This window comes from Salarias fasciatus, chromosome 20 (assembly GCF_902148845.1).
Source record: "Salarias fasciatus chromosome 20, fSalaFa1.1, whole genome shotgun sequence".
Taxonomy (NCBI): Eukaryota; Metazoa; Chordata; class Actinopteri; order Blenniiformes; family Blenniidae; genus Salarias; species Salarias fasciatus.
The window spans coordinates 19,012,762-19,039,952 of NC_043764.1; the positions used below are offsets into that span (position 1 = coordinate 19,012,762).

A 27,191-nucleotide genomic window follows, 5' to 3' on the forward strand; every position below is an offset into this window, starting at 1 on the left:
TCATGTTGTGTTCACCGGCAAGGTGTGAACAGGTATGTAAATAGGCATGTGTGTTTACTCCGAGACATGCCCTGACGAGAATGGATTAAACATTTTATAAATGCTTCACGCCACAATCATGTTTACAGTGTATTAGGTTGAATTCTTTCATAATTGGAAATAGGTGAGTAAATATTTGGAAGAAATATACTTATTCTTAACAAATAGTGATTCCACACTGGTGTTTTTAATATCTTACTAAAGATTCTTTGAAGTTCTAGAATCTTACATGTAAATGTGATAGATCCATTTGTAATTTCTGATTGCTGGGCTACAAAAACACACCACACAGAGAAACCTTTAAATTAGTTTTTAAAAACAAAAGCAGCAGTGCAGAGTACAAGAGTGACAACATATATCTGTTCTATTAAACAATAAAGATTTCACATCACTAAATAAAAGTATATGAGACGAAACTGAAATGCGTAGAAGCTGGCAGCAGCGAGCTCATTGTCTTTTCCTTTTATATACTCAAATCTGGTTGCAATGCTGAACCTTATATTCTTGTGGCGTATCCAAACATCTTATTTTAGCTGCTTCCTTTTACAGTACATCACCCCAGGAAGTCATGGCAATTCCACTAGTTTCAGTTTCCAGTTTATGCAGCTTAGATTGAAACATTATGACACATTGAGATGAAACATTTTTTTGAAATGACATGGTTTTCATGCAATCCCGCTGAAAACAGTTGACAAAAAACAAATTTTTTTCCACTAAATTTTCCCACTACTCTTATAGCAATAACTTTTAATTAACTTAAACTGGACAACAGCAAGAGTAACTGCATGAATCCGTCCTGCCAGACAGCGGCATCGTTAAATAGTGATGTGAAAAGTCCTCATGAACGGCATCAAGGTCCATATTGTCTGTAGCACCGCTCCCGCTGTTAGAGCGAGCTCCCGGTTATAAAGACGTAGATCTTCGCCTGGAAGGTGGTAAACGTCCCCTGCCTCCACAGCTTCATCTCCACGGTGATCAGGAAATCCCTGGGACCCTCGACCTGCCGGTGGAGGTACACGGCGCCCGTGTAAGCGTTGAGCTTCCTGGTGCTGAAGTAGTTCTCCTCGTTTCCCTGCGTGATGGTGACGATGACGTTGTCCCCGGCGTAGGCGGGAGAAGGCCCGATGCGGAAGATCTGAGCAGGGATGACGATGTTGGACTGGAAGCTGAGGTAGTAGTACGTGATTCTCAGGGGCGAGTTCTGACAGTCCAGGTAGTTGGGGCAGCTGATCCGCTCGCATCGCCTGAGTTGGGACACGAGAAAAGGCAACGCAGGGTAAACATGGCCTCAGCGACAAACTGTTTCACCCTGTAAAGGCAACATCTGAACGTATCTGCTCTCCTCTGGGCCTGACGCGCCTCTCTCATCCTGTCTGGATGTGATTATGCTTTTTTCCTCCACATGAATTTCGACAAATCGTGATACATTTCTAAACGATGGCATCATCTGAGATGTGCTCACACTGCTTTCAGTTCTCAAGGGAAAAAGTGTGTGCGTGTCGCTGACAGTCTCGGCGGTTTAGTAAGACAGGAGACTTAGAGATGGATTTATTATCCGAGAGCGAAGGTTGGAAATGTTAAGGGATAATCATTCAACAAATCCCAGCATAACACCGGAGTTTAAACATTGTAAAACCAGTTTTTTCCACTTTCAGACATCTAGTTATTCATCCTTCTATGAAACGTTATCCGACTGCGGCGAACAGGGCGAGCACTCATGCACGCAATGCACACACACGCATACTGGAAAAAGAAAAACAATGCATGCAAACTTTACACAGAAAAGGATTCTACACTCGACTAAAAGCTACTGGATGTTTGCTGAGAGGCATCAACGGTAACTACTACCACACTTCATATTCAGACTTATTGATGCAAAAAAAAGCAATAACAAAAAAGACTGATTGAGGAAAATAAAAAATGTTCACTGTGAGGCAAATTAAAACTCATTGAAGGCATTTAATGTTTATCCTTTTTTTTTGTTATCCTGATGTACTTTAAGTTTGCTTTCTCTTAAGCATGTGACAATAAAATGGCTCTGAAGACCTGACCAAACACTTAACTCTGATCTTAAACTGGTGTTTTTACTCACGTGTCGGACACCTTGCGGTAGTTGGGCGGACAGCTGAGCGAAAGGCAGCGATACCCTCCCTGTATGTTATAACAGGTCTCTGCTAAAGAGCAGTTGTGGGCCCCAGTGGTACACTCATCAATATCTGAAAGACAGTTATTGCACAGGGACTGGTTTACTGTCTGCAGGGGGGGGGAAATGCACATTAGTTACAGGATAATAGAAAATTCAGCAAAAACAATGTCCTCATGGGCTCAAAGAGTAGTGAAGTACAACAAAAAATTTAATTAGCATGACAAGATTTTCTAGCCAATAAAGTTTTATGGGGGGGCGTAATAACTTCACGACTGTAAAACCCCCAATTATATTTATCTGAGCAGAACAATTACTGTAGCCTGTGAAGAGCAAAATGGTTGTTGAGTCGTTTCTAAGATGTGTTTCAGAGCAGAGAGGCATATATTTGTGCCGGATGAACTGTGAAACAGCATGCAGCAATTTTTTTTTTTTTTTCCCTAGTGAGAATATTTACCTCTGCAAGACCGTCCATTTGGAGACATGGTGTATCCGTACTCGGGACAAGCACACTGGTAACTGCCTGGAACATTCACGCACTTGTAGGTGCAAAGATGGCCGATGCTCTGGGTGCACTCGTCAATGTCTGGGCGACAATAAGGACAAATTACTACAGACTGAACCTGGAAGCGTGGACAAAGCAAGTCGGGTGAAAGCTGCAGTGTAACACAAAGCACCGTCGCAGGTGTGTCCGTCCTCCCGGAGGTAGTAGCCCTGTCGGCAGTAGCACTGGTAGGAACCGTAGATGTTGGCGCACTCCTGACCGCACGGGTTCGCCAGGCACTCATTCACATCTACGGATTAGAGGTTAGAGGTTATTACTGTCACAATTCACTGGATAAAGGGGCGTTCAGTGTTTATATTCCAACAGATAAACAAGATGTTTTTATTAAGCCAATTCAGTTTTTCTTTTTTTCTTTTTTTTACTGGCTCCTGCTTTTAAGGCATGACATGACAAACAGCATCGATCAGCTAACGCTCTTGGACAACACGCCGTGCACAGGACGCTTCTATTACCGGCCCAGGACGTGCCCCGGTTATCAACACACGCAGACGTGGTGGCCCGTCAAACACACGGGTGCGTGCAGGCTCTCACGCACACGCGCGCATATTTTCACACACAAATTCGCAAAAACATACAGTGACGTGCATCGACATGTGCACACCGATGCGCACACACCCATTCAGACAAGACATTAACGCACCTTCACAGTTCTTGCCATCACCAGATAAGCGGAAACCAGAAGTACAGGAGCATTCATAGGAGCCTGGGGTGTTCTCACAGGTCTGGGCACACAGCCGGCCCGGGTAGCGCCAACACTCGTTTACATCTGCGAGGTAGGAGAAACAGCATCATTATGCCCCGCTAAGTGTATTTCAGGTTCGTGCGTTTGCACCCATGTGTGCAGGAGCACGTGCGCAGGCGACCGTGTGCAAAGGTCCGTTGCCCTGCACGACGGCGTACGTGTGCATGCCCGTGCATGCTTGTGTTCATGTCAACGAGAGTGTGATGTAAGGGGACCATCTGTCTGCTGATAGTCTAAACACTTAAGCAGAGTCCATTATTATGAGAGTCACAACACAGTGAATCCCAAACAGACGGAGCAGCAGCAGCAGCATCGGCGGCGGCGGCGGCACTACAAGAGAGTCCTCTGCAGCAAGAGACGTGATCTGTACCCAGCGGCTCCTGCAGCACCCAGCAGCAGAGGCTGGGAAACAGCAGCAGCTCTCTCACCACAGAATAATAAACAGCATCGGCACAGCTGGCACACAAAGAGGAGAGGTGGCCATGGCGTGTGCGAAGAAGGAGGGAGAGGAAGGAGAAAGTGAAAACAGAAATTAACTGAATTAAAACGCTACAGCTTAATTGATGCGTGCCATGTCCAACATACCGACGCACATCCTCCTGAAGGAGTCGTACTGGTACCCAGTCTGGCACTCGCAGCGATAAGAACCGGGCAAATTCTGGCACAGCTGGCCGTCTCCACACTGATGCAGGTTGCTTTGACATTCATCTACATCTATAAAATGCACATGGATGGAAATGACAGAGAAATCAATGTGATAATGTGAAGAAAAAAAAGAGTGTGTCTAACAACTTGAGGTCGGAGCAATGTCTACTTTTTTGTTTGCTAACATTTGCTGAAAAAAGGTGATTCTTTGGTGATTTGTTATGTTTTTAAAGGGTAAAATAATGTTAGATACAGTATCAGTAACACAACCTCAAATCTTTCCAGCTTGAAGCAGGGGTTTTGCTCACCATAAGTCTGCGTATCAAATCTGATTATGTGTAACACCGACAAATCTTACCGACGCATCTGGACCCATCAGGACTGGCGTGATAGCCACGGCTGCATATTATCTTCCTGTTGCACATGTAGGACCCCACCGTGTTGATGCAGTTAAATCCTGAACTGCAGGGTTGGGTCAAAGCGCCACACTCGTCAATGTCTAGTAAAGAGAGAAAGATCGAGTGAGCGAGATAAAGGTGAAGAAAGGTAGGAGAGGAGGAAGGCCCCAGAGGCACAGAGACGAGGCACAGGAGACTGGGGCGCAACTCTTCAGCCACGCTGTGTCGCGATTTCAAAGCAAACACACATCACACAGTTGCATTCCCCTGGATAACTTTGTTGTTTTGTGTGTGTGTGTGTGTGTGTGTGTGTGTGTGTGTGTGAGTCTCTGACATTTTCTCACTTTTCTCATTTCTCAGAGCATTTCTTTTACGCTTCTTTTATAGTGGCGTCTGCTGCCTCGACATGCCCCAGTTCCTGCCCCTGGGGGCTAATTCCACAGCATCAGTTTGTACTGAAAGAGGACAGAGGATTGGCTTTTATCCACCCCTCTGCAGCCCCTAACAGCAACGTCTCTGATCTCCTGTCTGTGTGGCATTTAACCCCTCTGTCTCTGCAAGTCTGCCGATTCACCTGCGACGCCGTGCGACTCTTCATCGTCACAGTCGACGACTCACCTGCAGAGAAACGCCTCTGCGTCTCTCTGCCCTGGTTTTACCCAACCTGCATTAATACAGCAACTCCAAGAAACAGCCTGTCACCAAAAAACGAACCCTACATGTATATGACTTAATATTACATATACTGAAGGTGTATGTTTTTTTTTTAATAACACCACACTGAGAAATCCAGTAAATGTAATTGCAACTCCATCTACAGACCAAAACAGTTCCCACAGTGGTCCTGTGAACACAATACTTGAATATCTATTATATTCCGTTCATGTAATAACCTAAAAGTTCATTGGACTATCTTGGATAAATAATAATTAATCAATATCAACCCAGCAGTGAAGGAGGAGATGGAGATATTAGTGTAATAGCAGAGGAGGCAAAAGATATCATGAGATGGAGGGAGAGGATCCACTAAGACTGAAAGTCTAAATGCAGACCTCTGAAAATAGGTATTACAGTAAGATTAAGAATTCAGAGAAAAATACTGATACAATCTGGACCACTGTGGAATTAAATGTAATAAATAATGTCAAGTCGATCTGACATCAATACCTGTATTAAAATGTAGATGAATGTATAAATAATCATATATTCGTACTTTTTCTTTTAAAAAAAAACATGGACAGTGATTAATATAACTCATGAGCAGGTATATTTAAAAAAAAAAAAAAAAGAAAAGGATGTTCTTACCGATACAGTTTCCCTGTGCATCCTGTTGAAATCCCGTGGAGCACCGAGGCTTGGGGTTGCACCTGAATGAGCCCTCTGTATTCACACACTCAAAGCCAACTCCACAGTTATGGCCTCCTTGCACACATTCATTTATGTCTGCAAGTGAAGATAAACGGATGAGTTAATGAGAACCAAAAAAAAAACTTCTGAATTGCAAATAATTCTCAGGACACATGGATGCAAGTCTGTATTTCACCACTGGATGGCACTGTGGTTCAGTAGCAGGTTGTAGATGCTTCTTTCATTGCTCTGTCTCAGAGAGGTTAATCAAGACTAAAAGAATTGTATTACAACTTCAGGACCTTATCTATATTTAAAATTTGTGCTACGACCAGAAGAGGTTGAATGACAGCTTATTATTTCAACGAGATGAGTACGTCTAATGAGTAGAGCCAGCCGAATTCACAAGCATCCTTCCTCCCGCGGTGCAGTGTGTGAGTGAACACCGCAGTATATTCCCCAGGAGTCCACCAGCACCTGCCTACGAAGAGATTTACCTCCTGCCAATCAAACTTCCACATCTGCTGCCTTAGTGTGAACTAAAGCTGGGGGGAAATAACAGTCTTAAAAGATCACAAAATGTGTGTGTGTGTGTGTGTGTGTGTGAATGCGTGTGGCGTGTGAATAATGCATAAGTGTTACGATTTCAAGCAGGCCTGCAAGATTTCACCGCTGTAATTGCTGTACAGAGGCCTAGACCGGCTCTGGCAGGCAGCCCGGCGGATATGGGGTAGGTCTCTGAGCAGCAGAGAGTGATTGAGCATCTCACTCCTGACACAAACCTGGCAGAGTTGGCAAAAAGCTGAGCAAATCTGACACCAGAGGAGACAGAAAAAAAAAAACCAGGAAGCAAGATAAATGTGAGAGATTGGCAGAGACTTCCCTCCCAGTGACGGTCCAAGAGACCCCGAAAGGTCAAAGAGTCCACTTGCTACCTCAATGAAGGATTTAACCCCACTGACCCCGACACTCTGTTACTGCTGACAGTGCCTCGGATAATAGGCTTGCGCTAATGCAATACTAAGTGATAAAGTATAACAACCCTTTTTATTAAAGGCCACACATGTAGAGCAAAGACCCGCAGAGAGATTGACGCGTCTGTCTTTCTTTTTTAATGGGACCCCAAGCGAAGAAGCTCAGAGAACCCTGCTCCGCTGAACTTCCTGCTGTTGCTTGAAGGTCAACTGCAGATATATAATCTCTCCAATGGGTCCCGGGCCGACCTCGGGACGTCCTGCAGTTGGACGTGACCGCTTGACCTTTAATAGGAGGCAACCAGGACCCACCTCAGCTGCGGACTAAACCTCTCCCAGAAGGTCGAGGCCCTCACTTTGTCACAAGATGAGCCCGCCACCTTACGGAGAAACCTAATTTCAGCTGCTTATATCTACAATCTCATTCTTTCTGTCAGGAGTGAAGGTTCATGAGCAAAGTTAAAGATGGGGATGTTCAGTGACTGCTCAGATTCACCACCATTCACTTGCACTTTAACCATAAATACACAATTATCCTTTTTTTTTTATCTTTCCCAACAAAGATTTATCTTTTAAGCCTTGTCTCTGGTTAAAAAGGTGAGCTTACTCTATAGATCTTTAAAGATTTTAGCTGTGACTCTGTGTCGGTTGCAATGTCGGTAACACAGCTCAAAGGTTTTCCTTCTCGCAACACGCCTGAAGTAGCTCGTAGGTAGAGGTTTCAAGGTTCATTCTTGTTAAATGCTTGGTCTGCCTGATTGAACATCCTTTAATTAGCAAAGGATGCTGATTAGCTGAGCTCACAGAAAGAAAGAGAGAGAGAAAAAAAAAGCAGCGACAAACAGCCGGAGCTGCTCATCTTGGAGGCGCCTCTGCAGGGGAACTGCTGCTGCTTTATGAATGAGACCAATTTATGACGCATGGAAATAATGAGTCATGTTCAGAGGTTTACTGCTGCAGCACCTACAAAGACCAGCGACACAGCGCCTCGCGTAATGGAGAGTGGGCAAATATCAAGAGAAGTGATTGGAACAGTTCACACTCTCACTTCAATCCAAACAAATACAAGATGAATGAATGGTCTTCAACAGCAATCCAGCAGGATATTCATCAAATTTAAAGAAGCTCAGGCTACTTATTATAAAAAAAAATATATATATATATTTATACTGAGTTTATAAAGTAACAAAAGTTTTGAAAATATGTGGAAGTGCCATGAATACACACCCTTTTCTTCCGAGTGTTTCAGTACTCCCTCTTATCCTCTGGGCTCACGTGAAGTTCCATTTATACTAAAAGCAATACATTTTCAAGTGTTCAAAACTTTCCCTCATGGGGTAGTCACAGTGATTGTGCCTGAACAATGAGTTTTCCTTACATTGTGAACACACTACAATACAAATGTTCCCTCGCCGGCGTTTACAGCACACTTACTGTGGGTGGAAGGGAAAACTTTGATGCTGCTAAACGCTGATAAGGTGTAATGTACCTTCACAAATGTCATTGTTGATCTGGTATCCGGGGGGACAGGTGATCACTCTCTGACAGACATAACTCCCAGCGGTATTCGTGCAGCGCTCGTTCGGCTGGCAGGCACGTGCAGACGAACACTCGTTTATGTCTGGATGGTGGGGAAAAAAAAGAAGAGAGGTGAGGCGTTTGTGTGTGAGTGGGAGAAGAGAGAATAAACAATGACAAGTGCACAGGAGGAGAATGGGGTTTGAGAAAGCAGCAGACAAGAAGTACAAAGAAGCGTGGAGCCTGACGTGGCCTGTGTGGAACAGTCAGCACTTAGGAGCAGATTAAAGAGACAGGTTGGACCCTCCTCTAAGGAGAGAGATTAGAGCCGAGGCCACTGGGTATAAACCCCACACAATGAGAAATTTGTCACCACACTGAGCTGCTTTCTGTGTCACTGCCACACTTTGCTGCTGTCACACAGGAGACAGGCCAGTGGTTATGGCTTAACTTAAAGACACATCCCCCGGGAGACAGCATGCAGCGGTGGCTGATGGGCCTCATGATAAAAGACACAGTCCAGCGCCATTGTGAGAGGAAATAATGGGCACATATGGTATGCAGTCAGGAAGCTGTATCATGATAATGCATGGATAACTGAGATAATCCCTCTGGTGGAGAGACAGTTCAGGAACAAGATGAAAACTTTTAGTGTGTTGCTGAGAGTAAAGGGGATTAGGGCTGAATCTCCTCTGCAAATCTGGAGCCGCTGATGAGAGAAGGAGACAAATCAGTCTCAGACTCAGTCTTGCCAAGAAACTCTCCTCAACTGGAACCAACCCCCCCACCCCCACCCCCCCCCCCCCCCACCCCACCCCCCCCCCACCCCTCCCCGCCTGAATAGGAAAACCGTGATGAGGACTGAAATGGTGAGTCTTTTATCACGTCCATGATTTCCACATGCTACCCTGGTGTTATGTAAGAAAACGTTTCCCGCATTTTAACGAGGTGTACCTTCACAGGAGTGTCCGTCGGCTCTCAGGCTGAATCCTGGGAAACAGGAGCACTGAGGACTTCTTCCCACTGGGGTGCACTGTTGCTCACAGATGTTTCCTGGAAAATAACACTGAATGGTCATGCCGAATACAATGTATTGTACTTCTACTCCACAAAGCAATATGAAGGTAGTAACAGAGCAGATCTGTGTGTGTGTGTGTGTGTGTGTGTGTGTGTGTGTGGTAGATCCAACTGCATTTATTGCTTTTTGCTTATTCTTTTTTTTCCAGGGTGAACCCTGCCCTGGCCTTATTGTATTTTGTGGTTTTGGTCCACAGTGCGGTGGACCTCCACCCTGAGAGCCATGGAAACCAAACATGCAATGTGACGGCGCACACATTATGATACGAGGTGCTCATGAGAACGAGGAGTCCGTGCCAAATCATTGCTTATGTTTGGCATTTGCAGCACCATTGCATTTTATGGAGAGGGTCAGTATGAAATAAGAGCATGTCAGTGTATGGCAGCTGGCGCTACTTTCTCCTCTAAACATATTCAGCTACAGCAGGATGTATGTTCCAGTCTCTGATTAAGGCATAAGGATGAATGAAAGTGCTCATTGTGAGCTGTCAGCCCTGCAGCCCTCTCCACCATGATTAAGCTGTGCATTTCTAACCTTCACAGGGGTTGAGTGGGACAGTGGGCTGGGTGGGGGGCGGAAGCGGTGAGGTCGGATCCGCCGCCGCCGCTCTGTCAACCTCCTTTAGTCTGTTCTCTTCATCCACCGTCTCTGCACCAACATGAATAATGTCAACACAGGAGCAATGAATTACACTGTAATCACGAATTCCACCTCTCCATTTTCCAGCCGTCGTAGTTAGAGACCGGGTCCTTGTGCAATACCTGCATTTTCATCGAAATATATGAGGCTGGTGGCTGCAGATGAAAGTTGTAATAGCAATGGAAGTGAGACAGGAAAAAACATCGCCTGCAGACAAACATTTGGTTTTATTAGTGAGCCCCATCCCTCACTGTAATTTGCTGAGAACTCTGGCATTAGTATCCTGTTGAGACAGGCTGGAGTTGGTAAAAGCCACTGCTGATTAAAGTATGGTACGTCGCACTGTATAACCTGCAACTCAAAAATGTACATCTGAGCAGAACTTCAGTCCTTTCTTCAGCCAAAAAAAAAAAAATCCAAACAGTGAAAATGTTTTTCATCCAGCTGAAATGCTTGTGGACCGCCGTCAGAGCAGGAAAAGGATGTTAGTGTATGAACAGAATTATTATCACGATGCAGTATCAGGCCTTGCAGACAGGAAGAAGTGTAAATCCGCCTAGAAAAATACGACACAGCGAGCGTGAAGACAAATGAAGTCTATATGACATGCGTGCAGACTATGCATCACATATCAAAGGGTAAACATCGCTTCACGCCGCGCATTTAAATCAGTGTAAGTGTCTGCAGCCAGCGATCGGCACTTTACCTTGTGCGCACGTGAAGGCGTCCTCCAGCAGCACGTATCCAGGGAAGCACTCACACCGGAAGGAGCCCGGTGTGTTGACACATCTGTGGTGGCAGATGTTGCCCTCATATATCACACACTCATCCATGTCCTCCACCTCAACGGGACCCTCCACTCCGTTCTGAGCGTCGGGCTCCTCGCCGATGGAGAAGGCCTCCTTTGGGTACGGGTTGTCAGACACTAGAGGATGAAGAGAGAATTGTTTTTTGGTTTTTTGACAAGAAAAAACAGACAAAGGTGGAAAATGTCTTCAAAATGCACAAAGCTAACTGTACTGTTTGTTTGCATGGCTATGTGAGCAACATGCAAATCAATGTGAAGCCTGTAAAAATGCACACAAAGAACAAGATGCACTAAATGCAGATGGCTTAGGTATGTCTATTTTATCGGAAAATTGTTGTGTAAAAGTCAAAGAAAAAAAAAAATTACCCATGACCACACAACAGATCATGTTTCACAAAACTGTCAGCATGAATTTGATATGAGCCAAGTTCTTTATCTTGCAGCAGCCAAACCACATTAGTGCAAGACAATGTCCAAACAACAGAGTGATTTAATGGAACAGAAGCGAATGCGTTGCCAGGCGGGCGGGCAGATACTAGATCTCCAGTAATTACGGTACATGGAGTGGCCAGGCTGTAACGCCAACAGTGTGCACCGTTTTTCACGTGGGTTGAGCCAGCTTTCTGCAGTGCTTCTTCTTTACTGCTCGTTTAATGGAAACGAATTGTCTGTGTTTTCAATCAGCACCCACAAACACACCCCAACTTCCAGCGCCCCCCACCTCCACCCCCCTCCCCTCTCTTAACTCGCATTTCAGCACCGTGTTTTTCCGCCTGCGACCATTTGTCTCCTGTACCTTTTTTAGGAGGTGGAGTGGAGTCCAGAGCCGGTCTCTCCCTCACAGTGTGCCAGCCATCTTCATCCAGATTCCTTCCCTCCTCTCCGTCGCAGCAGGTTAAGAAGACGTGTCTGCAGTGGAAGCCCAGGTACCGGTGGGCTTCACAGCGATGGCCCCCACTGCGGAACTGCAGCCCAAGAGAGCAGCATCCGCAGCACTCCTGGAGTTCGAACAAAAAGACTTTTCAAACATGTTGTTCTGCATCACGTCGAGGTTTTTCTTAGCTGCTGTGCAAGCTGCAACACACACTGTACGCAAGATTTGTGACAGCGATCCAATCATGTGGCACTGTTAAATAACCGCTTCATGGTGTCTTGACTGGTCAGTTGTTGCACCACTTCACAGCGGGCTGAAATATCTCACAAGCGACTCTGCTCCCAGAAGAATAAATCCTGCAGGTCTATTATCATGAGCTCCTAACTCTTCCCTCAGCGGCTCTGTTAGTTCTTTATTGGGAAAACATCTAAAAATGCGATCGATCGAGGAGGAATTCTAACCACAAAAAACGAGGCAGAAATCAAAGTTGCCAATACAATGGCACTCTGCCTGGCAATCTCCTGAATTTTACTCTTGAGCTTCATCGGAGATCTAATATTTCACTCAATAGCCGCTGTGCTCGATACTCCGCTGCATTTTGTAATAGTATTCAGCCATAATTTGAAGATGACAAATCCTCCCCTCTTTTTCTATAACAAAATCACTTTGGAGCTGAAGTGGAATATTTTCACCGCCCTACTGAAATAATCTGATGTTTTTTTTAAACGTGAAATGAATTTAAAATATTTCTAAGTTTCACAGACTCAGTCAGTGGCCCGTAAGCGTGAATATGAGAGTGTGTGGCCTGCTTTCACCCAGAGGCAGCACGGATCACCTCCAGCTCCCAGGACCCTCAGTCAGATAAAGCAGGATGGAGGGGATACAAATTCCCATTAAGTTTCCCAAATGGTTCCCAGCTACATTTAAATGTACTTTTAAACACCTGAAGCATTTTTCCCAAAATCTACTAGTAACTGTCACTTTTCATCGATGTTAAATCAAATTGCTAACAGCAAACAGTTGCTTCAGTTTACACATATAAAATATTTATGCTCAAAGCACATTTAACAACAGTAAGGTATATAAAAATTGCAAATATAGATTAAAAAAATATTTTTTTAAAAAGAATCACATTTTTGCCAACAAACATGCAAATCAAAATGAATAAGAATATTATCAGAATGAGTATGACTTTTAACTCAAGTTTTGTGCGTTTCCTGTAGCAACTTCTAGTTTTTCAGGTAGATTGCATGGGAGAAGTTGTATTTAGGTATGAGTAAAACTACACAGTTGAAAAAAAATACTCTAACTGCAGTACATGAGTAATTGAAATGTGTTATTTCACCCCTGTTTAACTCGCCGGGGTTAATATTATCATTACAGATTGCTGAGCCACTATTTCCTGGCGTTCTTGAACTGGATTGCCGTCATTACAAAAGTGGAATTAGAGCAACCGTCTCCTCCGGTGTGGCCTGTCCTTTTGCAGCTTTTAGCCACATCACCTCTGAGAGCCCACTGAGGCATGGAGAAACATAAAACCGGAGTAATGACGGCCGCGACGTGGCATGGCTGGAGGTGACATAATATCACTAAAACTACAGGGGTCACTCAGAAAAGCGGTGGAAGGCAACATTAAACTGCTGTACGGCACAATGGTGTCAGTAATGGCCTCCACCTGCTCAAGAGCCTCTGCTCTCAGCCCATTGAGGTGGTTACTTTCATCACAGGTCAGATGGCATGTGACTGGCTTTGGGAATCTGAACAAACACAGTTGTTACACAATAATCACAGCGTGACCCTCACTGAGAGGAATAAAGGCCTCCTATCTAGCAGCGCTGTTCTTCAATCAAATCAATTATCAGAGAGACGGAGACGCTGACATCTGACATTTGCGACTGAAGAGTTCTGCTGTGAAGATAACAGACTCTGCAGGACTGTGGGAGTCTTCACTTGTAATGAGGCCTAAATCAGTTTGTCTCTTTTAAATGAGATAATTAAATAATAGAGACTTGGCACCCCGGCGGTAATCCTCACAGGGTACGTGGAATCAAATAGTTCAATCAGTAAATACTGTATTCATTTAGCTTAATGTGGAAGTTTGAGTTTGGGCCCAGTGAACTGTTCCTGCCCTCCGTCGTGGTACTCGGTCTTCGATACTTGCCTTGTAGGAATCAATCCCGCATTTATTGCTGGCCTCCTCCTCGCACTTACTTCCCGCTCTGGCCGCATTAATTCCAGCCAGGCACTGACTTTCACTCAGGGAGCCGAGGCAGCACTGTTGCTGAGCGGTCCTGGCAGGGAAAGGTGCGCATGAGAAACGACTGCAGAAATGTTTGGACTGCAACCGTGGCCTTGAAGCAACAACAACACTTCTCGTGAGCTTTGCCAGAAGAGCTGAATGGAGTGTGTTTTCATGTTTTGCTGGGAATTCGATTGAAACGAGAATCTTATTGTTTTACCAATCAAAGCTTTGGGGAGATTTCTGTGTTTTCCAAAGGAAAATGAATGAACGGTGCGCTTGATCCAGCTCAGAAACACACCTAATTAAACACATGTGAGCGTATCTGTGTTGTTATTGCTTTGTAGCCTTTTAAGACAATCACCTTAATCCTCGTCAGATTTACCTAGATATGCAATCTAATGAAGTAGACTGGCGTTGCGTAACGGCCTTACCAGCACATGGAGTGCCTGTCTTTTGTGGGCAGATCCATGTTGTTGCAGTGGCCATTAGCCGAAGCCCATTTCTCCCCCGTTTCACAGCAGGTCTTCACCAGCTCCTTGGCAGACACTGGAATGAAACACAAACACCCAGATTTATCCCGCTCGGCGCAGCCTGTGTTTGAGAGTAATCGCACGAAATAATGTTTACAAGAATTCGGCTGCATTAGCAACACTTAGCGACCGAGATTCCTGTCAGCGCGAAAGGCTGTGAAATCTGGGCACTGATGTCTGAAACACAACTGGATATTCTCTCCTGTGGGACATCTCCAAGAAATAGGTCTGTTTTAGCATTAAGCACATTTTTTTCCCCCAATTTTTTTTTTTTTTGAAAAAGTAAGAAACTTAACACTGAAATAGAATACCTTCAGAGCAAAATGCATGCTGGTTAATCACATAGTGGCCCACAGAGCAGGAATAACAAATTAGCGATTTATTTCAAACTTGGCCAGGGAGCAGGGAGCAAAAACACGCCGTCGAGTTTACAAGGGAAATGTATACGTGCTTCTTCAATAACAGGGCAGTGCATTCCTGCGTTGATTTGTAGCCTTCCTGCCATCATCCGAGACTCAACACATGACGCTCATTCTGCCTCAACATACCGTAAGTATATAAATATTCATGCGAATCTACAGAACCATATCATTGTAACTGAACGGTTTAACACAACAACCATCATTTAAAACTTCAATTTATTTTTTTTATTTCACATTATGACAGGATCCCTTAGTCTAGCTTACTGGTTATTCAGTTTTATAAAATATGGTTTCAAGACGGTTTCAACTTCTGGGGAAGGTGGATGTAAGCTAAGGTAGACGGAAATCCTCACTGCAGTATTTCAGAAAGTCTTCAACTCGAGTGTAGAAAAACAAAAGCAGGAAGTTTAAAGTAAAAGTTTGCATTTAAATTGTATTTCTTCTCATTATAAAATGTCTTAACTATACAATAAGAACAAAGCAGCTCCTCACATCTGAGCAGCGGACATAATTTGAAGTTTTACAGAAGGGGAATCTAAACCTTGGAAGTCACAATGACTCTTTGATACTTAACTACAGCATCTGTGTCAACCGTGTGCTGCAGCAGGTCTCTTTGAACATGTGTGAGTGTACATTAAAAGACAGAGCGCATAATTATTCTCCCGCCTTCTCATGACTCCCATTCATTTTGCTCAGGTGGAAATGGCTCGCTTGTCTTGAATAAACACAAACTCGCTGCGCGTGTTTATGCAGGACGTGGGATGTATACAGGAAAAAAAGCACATTCAGCTCGAGGCCAAAGAAGTTCGTCTTCACTAAAGTTGCTACGAGGAATTAAAAAAGAACTCTCCACTCTCTTCCTCTTCCTCTGTCAGTCCTGATAGTCTATTCCTTACTCACTCTATGAAGCTGTGCACTAATGAACTCAGTTGATTTATTGCGCCTCCGCAACAGAAACCTGAGATGTGATTTCAAAAGGTGGCGGAATAGTGTCTCTCTGATCCAAGCTTGTCATTATATCCGTCCATTAAACCGACATTAACACCAGATGCTTTGCTTTAGTGCAAATCCACCACTGGTGAGATCACCCCCTCTGAAAATATGGAGCAAGAATAACAACCGAAAGGGGGCAACTCTTAACATGTCTGGAGGCGTCATAAAGCAGCGCGCTGCCACTAATCAGGGCTCGTGTGTCTTCTCCTTTGTGGACTTGGCAGTGATTTACAATACAGGTGGTCTGGAGAGACCGGGACGTGAATAACAGCGCATGCCAAGGGTCCCCGACATACAAACTCGTGCGGCTGAACATGCCAGACGATTACCGTTGAAAGATTTAAAGCAGGTCTGCGTCTGTCTGCGTGTTAGTGTGTGTGTAAAGCTCAGGAGGAGGTGACACAATACTTTTTTTTTTTTTTCGACCTATAACTTGAGTGCTTGAAAAGATTTCGTGTCTTCTGAAACACATAATCATTGTCCGTGAACAGCTGGATGTGACATAACAGGGAGGGCTCTCCTGCAGTCGCCATGACTTCACTCGCAAAACAGTCAATTCAGGTCTCGGCTACGGACGAGTGTTGCCTTAAATTCAATGAGACCGCGCGCCAGCAATCGTGTGACCCATCTTTTTGTAGTCTCGGCCAGGGTCGTAGCAGGATGATGAAAACCTCGGGGGCTTTCATGGTGTCACACACTCATCTCCACTCCAATTACACCTCCCTTTAGTGAGAGTGGTGTAGTGGTTAGGCCTCTCACGTCTCACTGAGATTGTCCTCAGTTAGATTCTGGGTTGGTGGGCTTGGAGATCTCTCTGTCTTGAATTTGCATGTTCACCCTGTGCACGCTTGGCTTTTCTCCAGCTACCTGTGATTTATTCTACATGCTGGTGGACTGTTTCTTAGGATTTGTCCAGCGACTTGTCCAGGTTGTATACTGCACTTGCACAAAGCCAGCTGGGACTGGATCAGCGCCCTGAAACCCTAAAGGTCCATCAATCAATGCTAAATACACAGACAGATACAGACAGAGCCTTTTGTTTGTCTTCTAGATTTTTTACTTGAGTAATTTATGTAATTCCAGAGAGCTATAAAGTTGAGTAATACCCCCGATGACCCGTGGGGGCAGTGCTGTGTCGTATAGCAATCAGTGAAAGGAACAAAGAAGACAAAACCATTCAGAATGTATGTATATCATGTCTCGGAGGAAACACTGCATTAAATGTGTGAATAAAAGCATATTTACAACATTTCCTCACCTAGATATCTAGACAAAGATGTTTCCGATGACTTATATGAACCGATTACAAAGTTCTTCACTAGAATGAATCATGGATTGTAAATAAATGAATGAATTCATTAATTTCTTCAAAGTTAAAAACACAAGGTAAGGAATGACCCTGCCAGGCCATTTCATTTAACACTACTAGGAACACAAACACTTTTTTTTAGCAACTCTGAACCTGTTTAATCGATAACTGGATAAGAAACATTGCCCCACATCAACAACATGCACTATCCTCTATGAGATGTATGAACAGAGCCAATGTGACAGTCACATGGGAGTATCAGCAGTGACACATGACAAAATGTGAAACCCACACACTAATTTTTGTACGTAACGGAAGTATATTTAGGCCTTAAGTTGGATGAAACTGCATAGACGGGGGGTCAGAAGCCTTTTAAATGATCATTTTTATTTATTTTATCAAATAGCTTAGTTGAGAACTGGTTCTCATTTTCAATAATGAGATGCTCTGTTTTCAGGATCCTCTGAAACACCTTACCAATGAGCCACAAAAAATAATCAACTTTTGAAATCCGTAGAACTAAAATTGATGCTTTTTGAGAAAATTACAGTATGTCAACACAAACACAAACAAAAAACAAGTTTAACATGAACAACAAAATGACGATGAAGTAGAATACAAAGAGATAAAAGTTCCTTTGATGGTCAATTAGTTACATTTTAATTGAAACCCCAAACTCTTGACATCAGTTATTGCAACTTTTTTTAAAGACTCGACTGCAATGTCACGCGCAGCACATGGAATGAAAATTATTTCTATTCAGATGTAGTGCAGGTCCAAATGTTTAGCTTTTCATGGCTTCATCCAGTAACACCCCAACGCTTCACTGCACACTAAAACTTTTTAGGTCGCGATGCACCAGGTGAGAAGCAGTGCTGAAGTGCTGAAGATGAACAGAAAAATTCACATTTGCAAAAACTCATCTCGAATGATCCATCCATCCATCCATCCATCCATCCATCCATCCATCCATCCATCCATCCATTCACTTCAGTGTCACAAATAAATCTAATATCCACATTTTTGGACTGTTGGAGAACTGAAAAGTGTTGAAACCCAACGCACGTACAAAAAAAACAAGCAAACCTCAGTGAAAGGCCCCCCAACCCAGACTGCACCAGGGGTCATACCCTCAAAACATTTTCCACAATTTTATAATTCAAACCTGCTGCTATTTACTCTGTTCTGTCTCATATATTCCAAGGTGTGTGCACAAACCAGAGCAGGGAAAACTTGCTCATTTCTTCCCAGAGGAAATCCATCCGAAGCCTGATTGCAGACTTGATAGACAAAAATAACACAGTAACTACATTACCCAAAATGGTAGTTTTGAATTTATATAAGCAAATCCAAAGAAATTGTTATCTGAATTAGACATCATTATATGAGTCATGCATATATTTTAAAAAAAGTTTTCTGTGTTTTGTGTTTGGAGGAGAAATCATGAATGTCTACCTGGATTACATGTCTTCAAAAAAAATGTGAGCAAATGACTAATCTGTTACTGTCGTACAATTTATCACCAGCCTCCCTCTATTTATGCTGTGGGTGTTTTTTTTATGTGTGGTTTACTGCATCAGAAGCAGATGCTTTTTTATTTATAAGCATGGGTGACATGCGGATTGGGTGGTTTATAGTAAGGATGTATTGAAGGTGGGAAACATGCCTGAATGACTGGAAATGACATGGGAGGCAGTGGATTAGCACTGTAAACCGTTTTCCTCTAACTACAGCGGTGGCATAACGTGGGATATGGTCAGCTGTGGAATTAACCCTCCTTTTCATCCATGAAAATTATACATCCGCTCGTCCCACTCCCCCGTGCAGCATGTTACGACAGATTTATAGATAAAACAAAGCGCTTTTCCAGCTTATTGAACTTCACTTCAGAAAATGTTTTTCTTTCTACCTTTACATCCTTTTTTCTTTTTTTTTTTCCTCCACTTGGCTGTGTCTAATATGCTTGTAATTTAGTAAACTGCTGTGGTTGATATTTGGAAAGAAGAAAGGAAAGTTACTGAGAAGCGGCCGCGCTGCGCGGAGGTGTGTTTCAGATGAGGTGATTACATGGGAACATTGGGAAACCGGCAGCCTCGCGGGAGATGGGTAATCACACCGGCTCATGAAGGAGCACTGAGTAGCGTCTGGCAATCAAGCCATAACAGTGGCCTCATTCATCACATGGGCATTATGCCGCTCACAGGTACAACCCCCAAGAAATCCTATACCCAGTCAGCCAAACATCAGAAAGCCTAAACAATCCCCCTCAGCCCCCCCCCCCGCCCCCCCCTGTCTGAACACACTCACTGCATCTGGCTGCAAAGAAAAGAGTCAAATGAGCAAAAGTTATTGAAAGCAAAAAGTATTTGTCTTCGCCCGTGTTCCACAATGAAGGAAACACATTTATATTTCATAAAAAAAAATTCCCGGCGCTTGATATTCATGCTTTTTCTTTTCCTGTCCAAATAACTTTTGCATCCTCAGCTAATGACACTGATAACAGGCATTAGTCAGGGCTCTTATGAACGGAGTTTTTTCCTGTTTCTGCTGAACAATGTCATCACTCTGGTAATGTTTACTCATTCCGGGCCAGAAAAATTTCAACGTCCTTCCCTCCTGTGAAAACGGCGCCTCCCGAGTTAGTTTTGGAGAAGAAGCCTGACTGTATTTTTTCTTTTATCTTTACAAACCTGATCTGATTATTCTGTTTTAATTCCTACACGATACAGCTACAGCACACACCAGACCAAAAACCAGAGTAATTCTACATTTCACAGAAATCCTCACTCACAAACAAAGTGTCTATTAGGTTGTTTCTTTTCACTGGCGCTGCCACAGCATGTCATTACAAAACTGCCCCGCAGACTTAGTTAAATATCAGATTTTGAACTCAGGCCCACCACATTCGAGGTAAAAAAAAAACTTAACCAGATGTGTCATCAGGGGAAGAGCAGCAGGCCAATACACTCACGAATAGACTAAAATAGTTTGATTTGTTTAACTCACTTTTTTTTGTGATGAGAGAACAAAAGAGCTTTATTAACTTTACCAGTGTTTTCCTAGGTTGTTTTTTTTTTAAAATCACATGAAGAGTTTCCATCTTGAGTTTGTTTTTTTTTTTTATATGAACTTCAGTTGTTCTCTAGACGTACTCTCCTGCAATCGAGCCCCTCCAGATGAACTTGACCTAAACCACAAATACCTTCAGAGGCCAGGTGCTGAAAGGAAAGAAAAGTTCGGACAGGTCTCGACAAAAAGCAGTGTGTTTTAAAGTAGGTTAACAGCACGCCTCAACTTTGCAGTTATATGAGCAAAAAACACAAATGAGAAACATCTTTCTCAATCCTCACTTTTTTTTTGTGAAAGACAAAGCTGATAAATGTTACTTTTACCTTATAATTTGGTGAGCTTCCCTGTGTAAATGTATTTATCAAATAAAAGTGCAAATTTTATCAAACACTGGAGATGATCCCATCTGATTATAGGTGAAGGTAGGGCATTATGGAGTTTTTTTTTTTTTTTTTTACTGTGGGAGGAAACAACTACACGGAAGAACATGCAAACTTCAAACATGAAGCCCTAAGCCAGGATTCAAACAGAAGAGACATCGTTTCATCACTGAGCAACTCACGGTGTAACTAATCAACTAGATATCCTTATAATCAGCTCATCCCAGTGCCTGGAGCAGATTGGCCTGCACTGTAAGCCCTGAAGATGAGCTGAATACGCTGATAATCACATGAAGGATTTAGACAAGAAGGCTCTTCTTTCCGGGGCACAAGAGCAGAGGGGAAATCACAAATTCAGCTGCTCTTACAGAAGACATTAGAGGTGAAATAATGGTGAAAAAAATGACGCCAGGCCTGATATTACATGCTATTAACAAAGCTGTGCAGAAATGAAAAGGGCATTCTCTCAAGTTGAATGCACGAAAATGACTACATGCCCGATATAGTCATTTTCTCTTCCGCGTAAGGTAGATAAATGCTATCTTGGGAAAACAGACTTTCTATGAACAATTGTTTTTCCTGGATCCCCGCCAGCTTGAATAGAGTGATTATGAATTCCTCCTCAAAAGACAGGAAGTGAGAGACGGAAAAATGAAGGTTTCCTCCTGAAAAAAAAAAATGCGGGCATGTCATCACACTGCTGATGCATGCCGATGTAGACGCTGAATGAATCACTCAAACTTTTCTTTTTGTTTCACCTTTTCTGATTTGTTTGCAGTGCGCCGATAACCTGTCCGGCATGTCCCCTGCCATTTGCTAAATGTCACCTGTACTATACCCACAGTCCCACTGTGACCTTCTACAGGATGAAGAGAGCGTGGAGGAACGGACGGCTTTTCTTTTGAATTCAACTGTTTTTTTTTTTTAATGTTTTATTTAACACTTGAAAGAGTTTGGCTACTGTTTATTAAAAGGTTAAGGTGCTATAAAGGTTTTAAATCCATGCTGCCTTACCTTCTTCGTCTTCCTTCGCATCCTGGGGCTGGTAGTACTGGAGGGTTTGAGGCTGTCTTTCAGGCTCCATGCTGTCCTCTTTCATCCTGACGGGAGGTCTGCTGGTGGGACTGAATTGGACCGTGGGGAATAAGCCCCGTTGCTCTTTTCCAGGCGGCTGCCTGTACTCAGCTGACTCGTTTCTGTGTCCCTTATGGCCGACCGAATGGGCGCTCCCATGACTTCGACCGCGGCTGCTCTGATGCTGCTTGTTGGGGCCAGAGTGCCTCCCTCTTGGGTTGGATCGGACAGAGTGCGTTGTGTCCTTCAGAGTCTTCTGCACCGCTCGGTTCCTGTCATTGTTGCGTGTGGTTGCCCTTTCTCCGGTTTCCTGCTGTAGTCTGGGATCTTCCGTGGTCTCTGTCTGTGTGGCTGTAGTCGTAAGTGATGTTGATGTTTTGCTTTGAGGCCCGGTCGCGGTTGGATCCACGCTCTGTGTAACCTCATCCTCATGGCTCCTCTCTGGATTTGGGCTTTGAGGCTCATGTCTCTTGTCATCATGAGAGCTTGAGGTAGTGGAGCTTGACTCAGGGTAAGCTGGTGGTACTGTAGTAGATTCCAGTGGTTGGGCCAGATTCTGAATGCTGGAAGACGTGGACTCTGGCTGTGTGTAGCCATAATCCCCTGTTCCAAAGCTGGGCGGGTCCTGCTTATACAGCGGTAAAGTGTTTTCCAGTGCCAGCTTGGAAAACTGTTGTGTCGGACTCGTTTGCCGGCTGTCATGACGGCTGCCAGTGTTTCTCAATGGGTTAGTGTTCTCAGTGGTCGTCGCCCATAGGGGCTTATTAAAACGACGAGGGTCACAGCCAGGGATGGGCGAGCACATTAACCTCCCACCTTGGTCCGGACAGTGGCATACCTGGCAGTGGTCTACCTGGAAGGAGTGTCCCGCCTCGTACTTCTTGTTGCCGTTGACGCAGCCAATGCGCCCACACTGCACGCATCCATCTGCGGGTCGTGAAATGTCGATGCAGTTGGGAGGAATTTCAGGGCATGGAATAAAATAACAGCTTATCTTCCCTCCTCCCTGGGGACAGGAGCACTCGGTGCTTCCGAAATCCACAAAGTAAGCTGTCCCCTGTGGGACTTTCCCTTCCCGGAAGCCAGCCCGGACACAGTCGTAGTACTGGTAGCCCTCACAGGTGCAGCCTCTTTGTGAACAGACTGGACAACAGGCATCTTTCTCTAAAACTGTCTCAATGCAGTTCTGCAGAACGGGACAGTCCACTCCCGTGCAGTCATTCTGACTTAGACACACGTCCAAGCACAAGATTGTCAAAAATAAAAAAAATGTTGCCCTCTTAATGTCCATTGTGCACAGTAAGTACGGTTCTTCAAAGAAAGCGTCTCTTCAAATGAGATTTTATCCCAGACGAGAAGGAATTTACGTCTTCTGGCCTGTGAAAGTAAACAGTAGTTATTACATATTCATAGTAAAATGATGAAACTCAGAAATAGCGCCCTGTTAAACACATCATCAAAAGCAATTTCGTTTCACCGAATAACCTGTCAGCTTCGATTTGACCACCTGCCAAATGTACATTTTTCCGTGCCCATTCGTTTGGCATGATGACGAATGAAAGCAGTGGTTTGTATTTAATTGCACATGGAAATTTGGCCACTGCTATGGTTGAATGGGAAAAAATATGCACAATAATAGTCTCAGATGTTGAACAAACACTGCTGAAATAACAAATCCTCCCCAGTGTGACAATGCCATCCAAAAATATGCAATGAACGTTTTGCAGAGGGAACTTCTTATCTGAGTTTATCCATTCATGTCGCGTAATCTCATCAAACTGTCTGTTTCCCTAAACGTTAAAGAAACAAATGTCAGCCTCAAATTACTGCAGGACCACAAACTATTGGAACTAATGGCCCTCCTGCAATTTTATTAACTTGCCCTAGGTATTATACAACATACATTTCAGGTACTACTTTTTGCAGTATTTGAATGAATCTGAGTTGAGCTTTTCTCCGTGTGCCACACAGCACAGAGAAAGAGAGTGTGAGGTTTGATCCTGTGAGCAAGTGATGTGACTTCAAATCAGTGAGCACAGTGAAAAGCAGGTGTTTTCTATTTTACTTTTCCTGTTTCCCCTCACTGCTTGCATTTGCGCTGGTCGCAAAAGACTGCGACGACGTTTCCTTTTCAAGAGTTTGCTTCAAAATTAGAGATTAACTCTGGACTGTTCTGCATCACCAACTTGTCGCCAGACGCTTCCTGCCGAAACATTTCTAACCAATTTCACTGGTGCTCATTCCGAGGCTCATTCTGTTATCACACTGGTCCCAGACTCCATTGGAAAAGATTTCCCCCCAAAAGAAACAGTTGGAGAAGGCAAATGATAGTATAGGCTGTGCTTAAATACTTCTTTTTCTTCCAGAGACACTTTTGTTCCTGGAGGTATTGAGATAATGGAAGAAAACACAGTCTCTGCACGTATTCAAATGTCACTTTTAACTCTTGTCAAAAAGTCAGGTATTTCAAGTGAATCTACCTCACAGTGAGGAGAACAGGCAAAGCAGCATTTATAAAGGGATAAAATGAAACGTGGCCGCTATCACAAAAGCCTACATGCCATGAAAATAAATCTGTTACTGTGTCTCCTTTCATGATTCAGGCTTAACTTCTGAACAACACAAAGCGTAATGCATCTCCATTTACACAGTCAATGATGTCTTTGTGTGCTGCGGGTACAAAATCATTTTACCAGATCTCACAGTGTTTAGCTGGCACCCGGCCCACTGCTATGGTGCTTCAACAGGACTGAACCCAGCCGAAAAGCACCAAAACCTGAGCTCCGTCCTCCTCTCTGCTGCATTCACAGGATGTAAAAGGGAACATTCAGCATAGTAAAAAAAGGCCATGGGGTGATAAGGACATCAGAGGGACAAGGCATGAAACAGATTCAATACTTTTAAACTCATGCATCTGGTTGTTTACTGTAGAAAACCCAGTGAGTTGTGTTGTTTGTTCAGCTATCAGTTCAGGGACTGTCCTACAAAATCTCTCAAACAGCCACTTGTTTGCTTTGCCTCCACAGTAGTCGAAAATTGACCTTTATCCTTCTGATATGCACGTGCACAGAGGACTTTTCGCTCATCTTAATCCCTCCAGACTCCAGAGAAATATGTCAATATTTGGATGGATTAGATCTGAACCCTTGAAGATTGGAGGTGACTTCAACACTTGAGCGTCCCAGGCGCAGACCCCCATATTAGGATTACACAACTGATCATTTAACCCTCATTTTCAGAGAATTCTCACAACACAAACAGCAGACTTGCATGGACTCAGACAGAGTGAAATTATCCTCTCCGTGCAAAAACCATAACAAGGCTCGACATTGTAATCTAAGCATTTGCATGGCTCACTTTACATCGGTGCAATTTGTCAGGTGAAACTGAAAGTGCTGAACGAGCCACTGCTCCCAGTGCCACCAGGAGAGGTTTTCCTCTTTCGTATAAAAACTTTTTCTCTTACCTCGCAGTCCCGCTCTTGCAGCGCTGGTGTGCGTCTGAGAGAAAACTTGTGCGCAAAGTTAATGCCTTGGCTCCGACTTGGGAGGCTGGGAGCGCCTCTGTTCCCTTTTTTTTTTTTTTTTTTTTTCAGTGAGGGCGGGACAAACTCCCGGAGAAAATTGTTTCAACTTCTCTGAAATGATGCATGTATGCATTGTCACTGAAATTCAGGAGAAATGTATGAAATTGAGTGGGGGAAGCAGGAAGTTGCGATGATCCAGAAACCCCACGAAATATGGAGAAACGACTGTGCCACTTGAGATTTGAAAGAAGTGTGATACTGTGGTGGAAATAACTGAATTGTTCCTTGTTTGTTTGTGGCAAAGCTATCTTTGAAAACTGCAGCCTCGATTAATCTCAGTCTGCCTTTTTCCCTGCGATGCCAGCAAACCACAGTAATAAATCAAACTCATACAAGCGGAGTTAGAAATCACGTGTCTGTGATCTCCTGCTGCATTTTGGCCAAGTTAAGTGTATTAAAGCTGTAATTACTCAAATCTGATATACTAAATGGTACAAAGGAGGAGCCGAAAAAGACACAAGTAAACTTGATCTCATCAGTATTCCTCAAGACTCCCCCCCAATTTAATCCTGAGGGTCACTGAGTCACCAGTGAGAATATAGACAAAAGCTGTCTCATTCAATGATTAGACTGATCAGGCAGGCACATGGGGCAGTGAGGCCACTGATCACTTTGTTTCAGGGGTCTCCCTTGACTAATCAATGGCAGGGATGACTCAGTGGCCCCATTATTAGTTTTCTCTCCTCATTATAATCAAAGGCAGGCACAGCTGCCGGTTAAGACCTCACACCTTCTTTTGGTGTTTCTTACTGGTTCACTATCATCCCTGGCTCTCACTTCAGCTTTAAAACGCTCTCTTTTACATATTTGAAACTGGTGAGAGCTCAGTGGATGAAAGCTGCAACATATCCAGGAACCGCCACAGCTAAAAGTCACATCGTCTTCAAAGCACATCGACTGAGAGACATTGATCATTTAAAACAGAATTTTATTAATGACGGTCTTATCGATTTTTAGAGATCAGTATTAAATATTACCTCAATTCGACCTTTATGAGGTCAATCTGTGTTGTACACCCACAGGAGAGAAAAATGAGGTCCACTGAACTCAGGTTCAGCCCACTACTGACCCGCTTATAAGATCATCAATAACCTGGATTGATAAGCTAAATGGTTGCAGAGCTGGCTGTTCTGCAGGACGGTGAAGTCTCGCCCCGTGGTGGAGTCGATAGTAATAGAAATGTAAGAATTGCAAATGAGTAAATTACCGTCAGAGTACTTTACATGGATCTTTCTTCCACACATGTGGTGCAAATGACAAAGATTGCATAACACATTACCCGAAGCCCTCAGCACTATTATGTCTGCTTTAGCAATTACCGCATCAGAAAGAAATTATCCCTTGTCTCATTCCAACAGCTAAATGTTGTGGTTTCAGTTTGAAACTGTACACTTTTAACACCCTCAGCATAAAAACAAATCGGCTATGTAATAAAAAAAAAAGCAATGAGGGAACAGAAATTAATCCAGAAATGCTGTTTTGTCGTGCAGGTTCAGGACATTTGAGGCCCTCAGACTTGAGAAAGAGATGTCCTCATGTTGCAGGCAGGGACCAAATGGTCTGTTCCCCCCACAGTAGTTAACCCCTCCTGACTCCTCTGGAGCAAGAGACTCTCAGAGCGGTAAAGGCTCTCAGCCTGTGAGATAATGTCATCTGACACGCTCTGATTTGGGAGAGCTAATTGCACCCCACACTGTTGTAATTTCTCATTCATGCATGTTTGAATGGTGACTTATGCCACTAATAACTGCACAGGTCCACTGACTGCACCCCAACCTCGGAATATTCTGCCTAATTGGCATTTTTACTTTTTTTA

At 43.8% G+C, this 27,191-nt stretch overlaps 1 protein-coding gene across 1 annotated transcript; it reads right to left on the minus strand.

Annotated features, from left to right (window-relative positions):
• Nucleotides 1-334: 334 nt before the first annotated feature.
• Nucleotides 335-25,359, minus strand: LOC115408353 (fibulin-2-like). The gene is made up of 17 exons (XM_030119060.1): nucleotides 25,256-25,359; nucleotides 21,730-23,166; nucleotides 14,444-14,558; nucleotides 13,932-14,061; nucleotides 11,693-11,894; nucleotides 10,795-11,013; nucleotides 9,984-10,097; nucleotides 9,326-9,424; nucleotides 8,343-8,474; nucleotides 5,838-5,975; nucleotides 4,493-4,633; nucleotides 4,075-4,203; nucleotides 3,388-3,513; nucleotides 2,860-2,976; nucleotides 2,640-2,768; nucleotides 2,132-2,255; nucleotides 335-1,283 (listed from the first exon to the last, which is right to left on the minus strand). The coding sequence occupies exons 2-17, from the start codon at nucleotides 23,078-23,080 to the stop codon at nucleotides 926-928; spliced, it is 3,624 nt and encodes a 1,207-aa protein (XP_029974920.1). The 5' UTR covers nucleotides 23,081-23,166; nucleotides 25,256-25,359; the 3' UTR covers nucleotides 335-925.
• Nucleotides 25,360-27,191: the final 1,832 nt, after the last annotated feature.

Bases quoted from the DNA above. Each gene is read 5' to 3' on its own strand.
- LOC115408353 (XM_030119060.1), bottom strand. From the start codon at position 23,080: ATGGACATTAAGAGGGCAACATTTTTTTTATTTTTGACAATCTTGTGC. The intron at 10,098-10,794 runs GTAAAGTGCCGA...ATGTTGGTGCAG, and splicing joins CGCCTTCACGTGCGCACAAG to AGACGGTGGATGAAGAGAAC. The intron at 3,514-4,074 runs GTATGTTGGACA...CCTACCTCGCAG, and splicing joins CTTCAGGAGGATGTGCGTCG to ATGTAAACGAGTGTTGGCGC.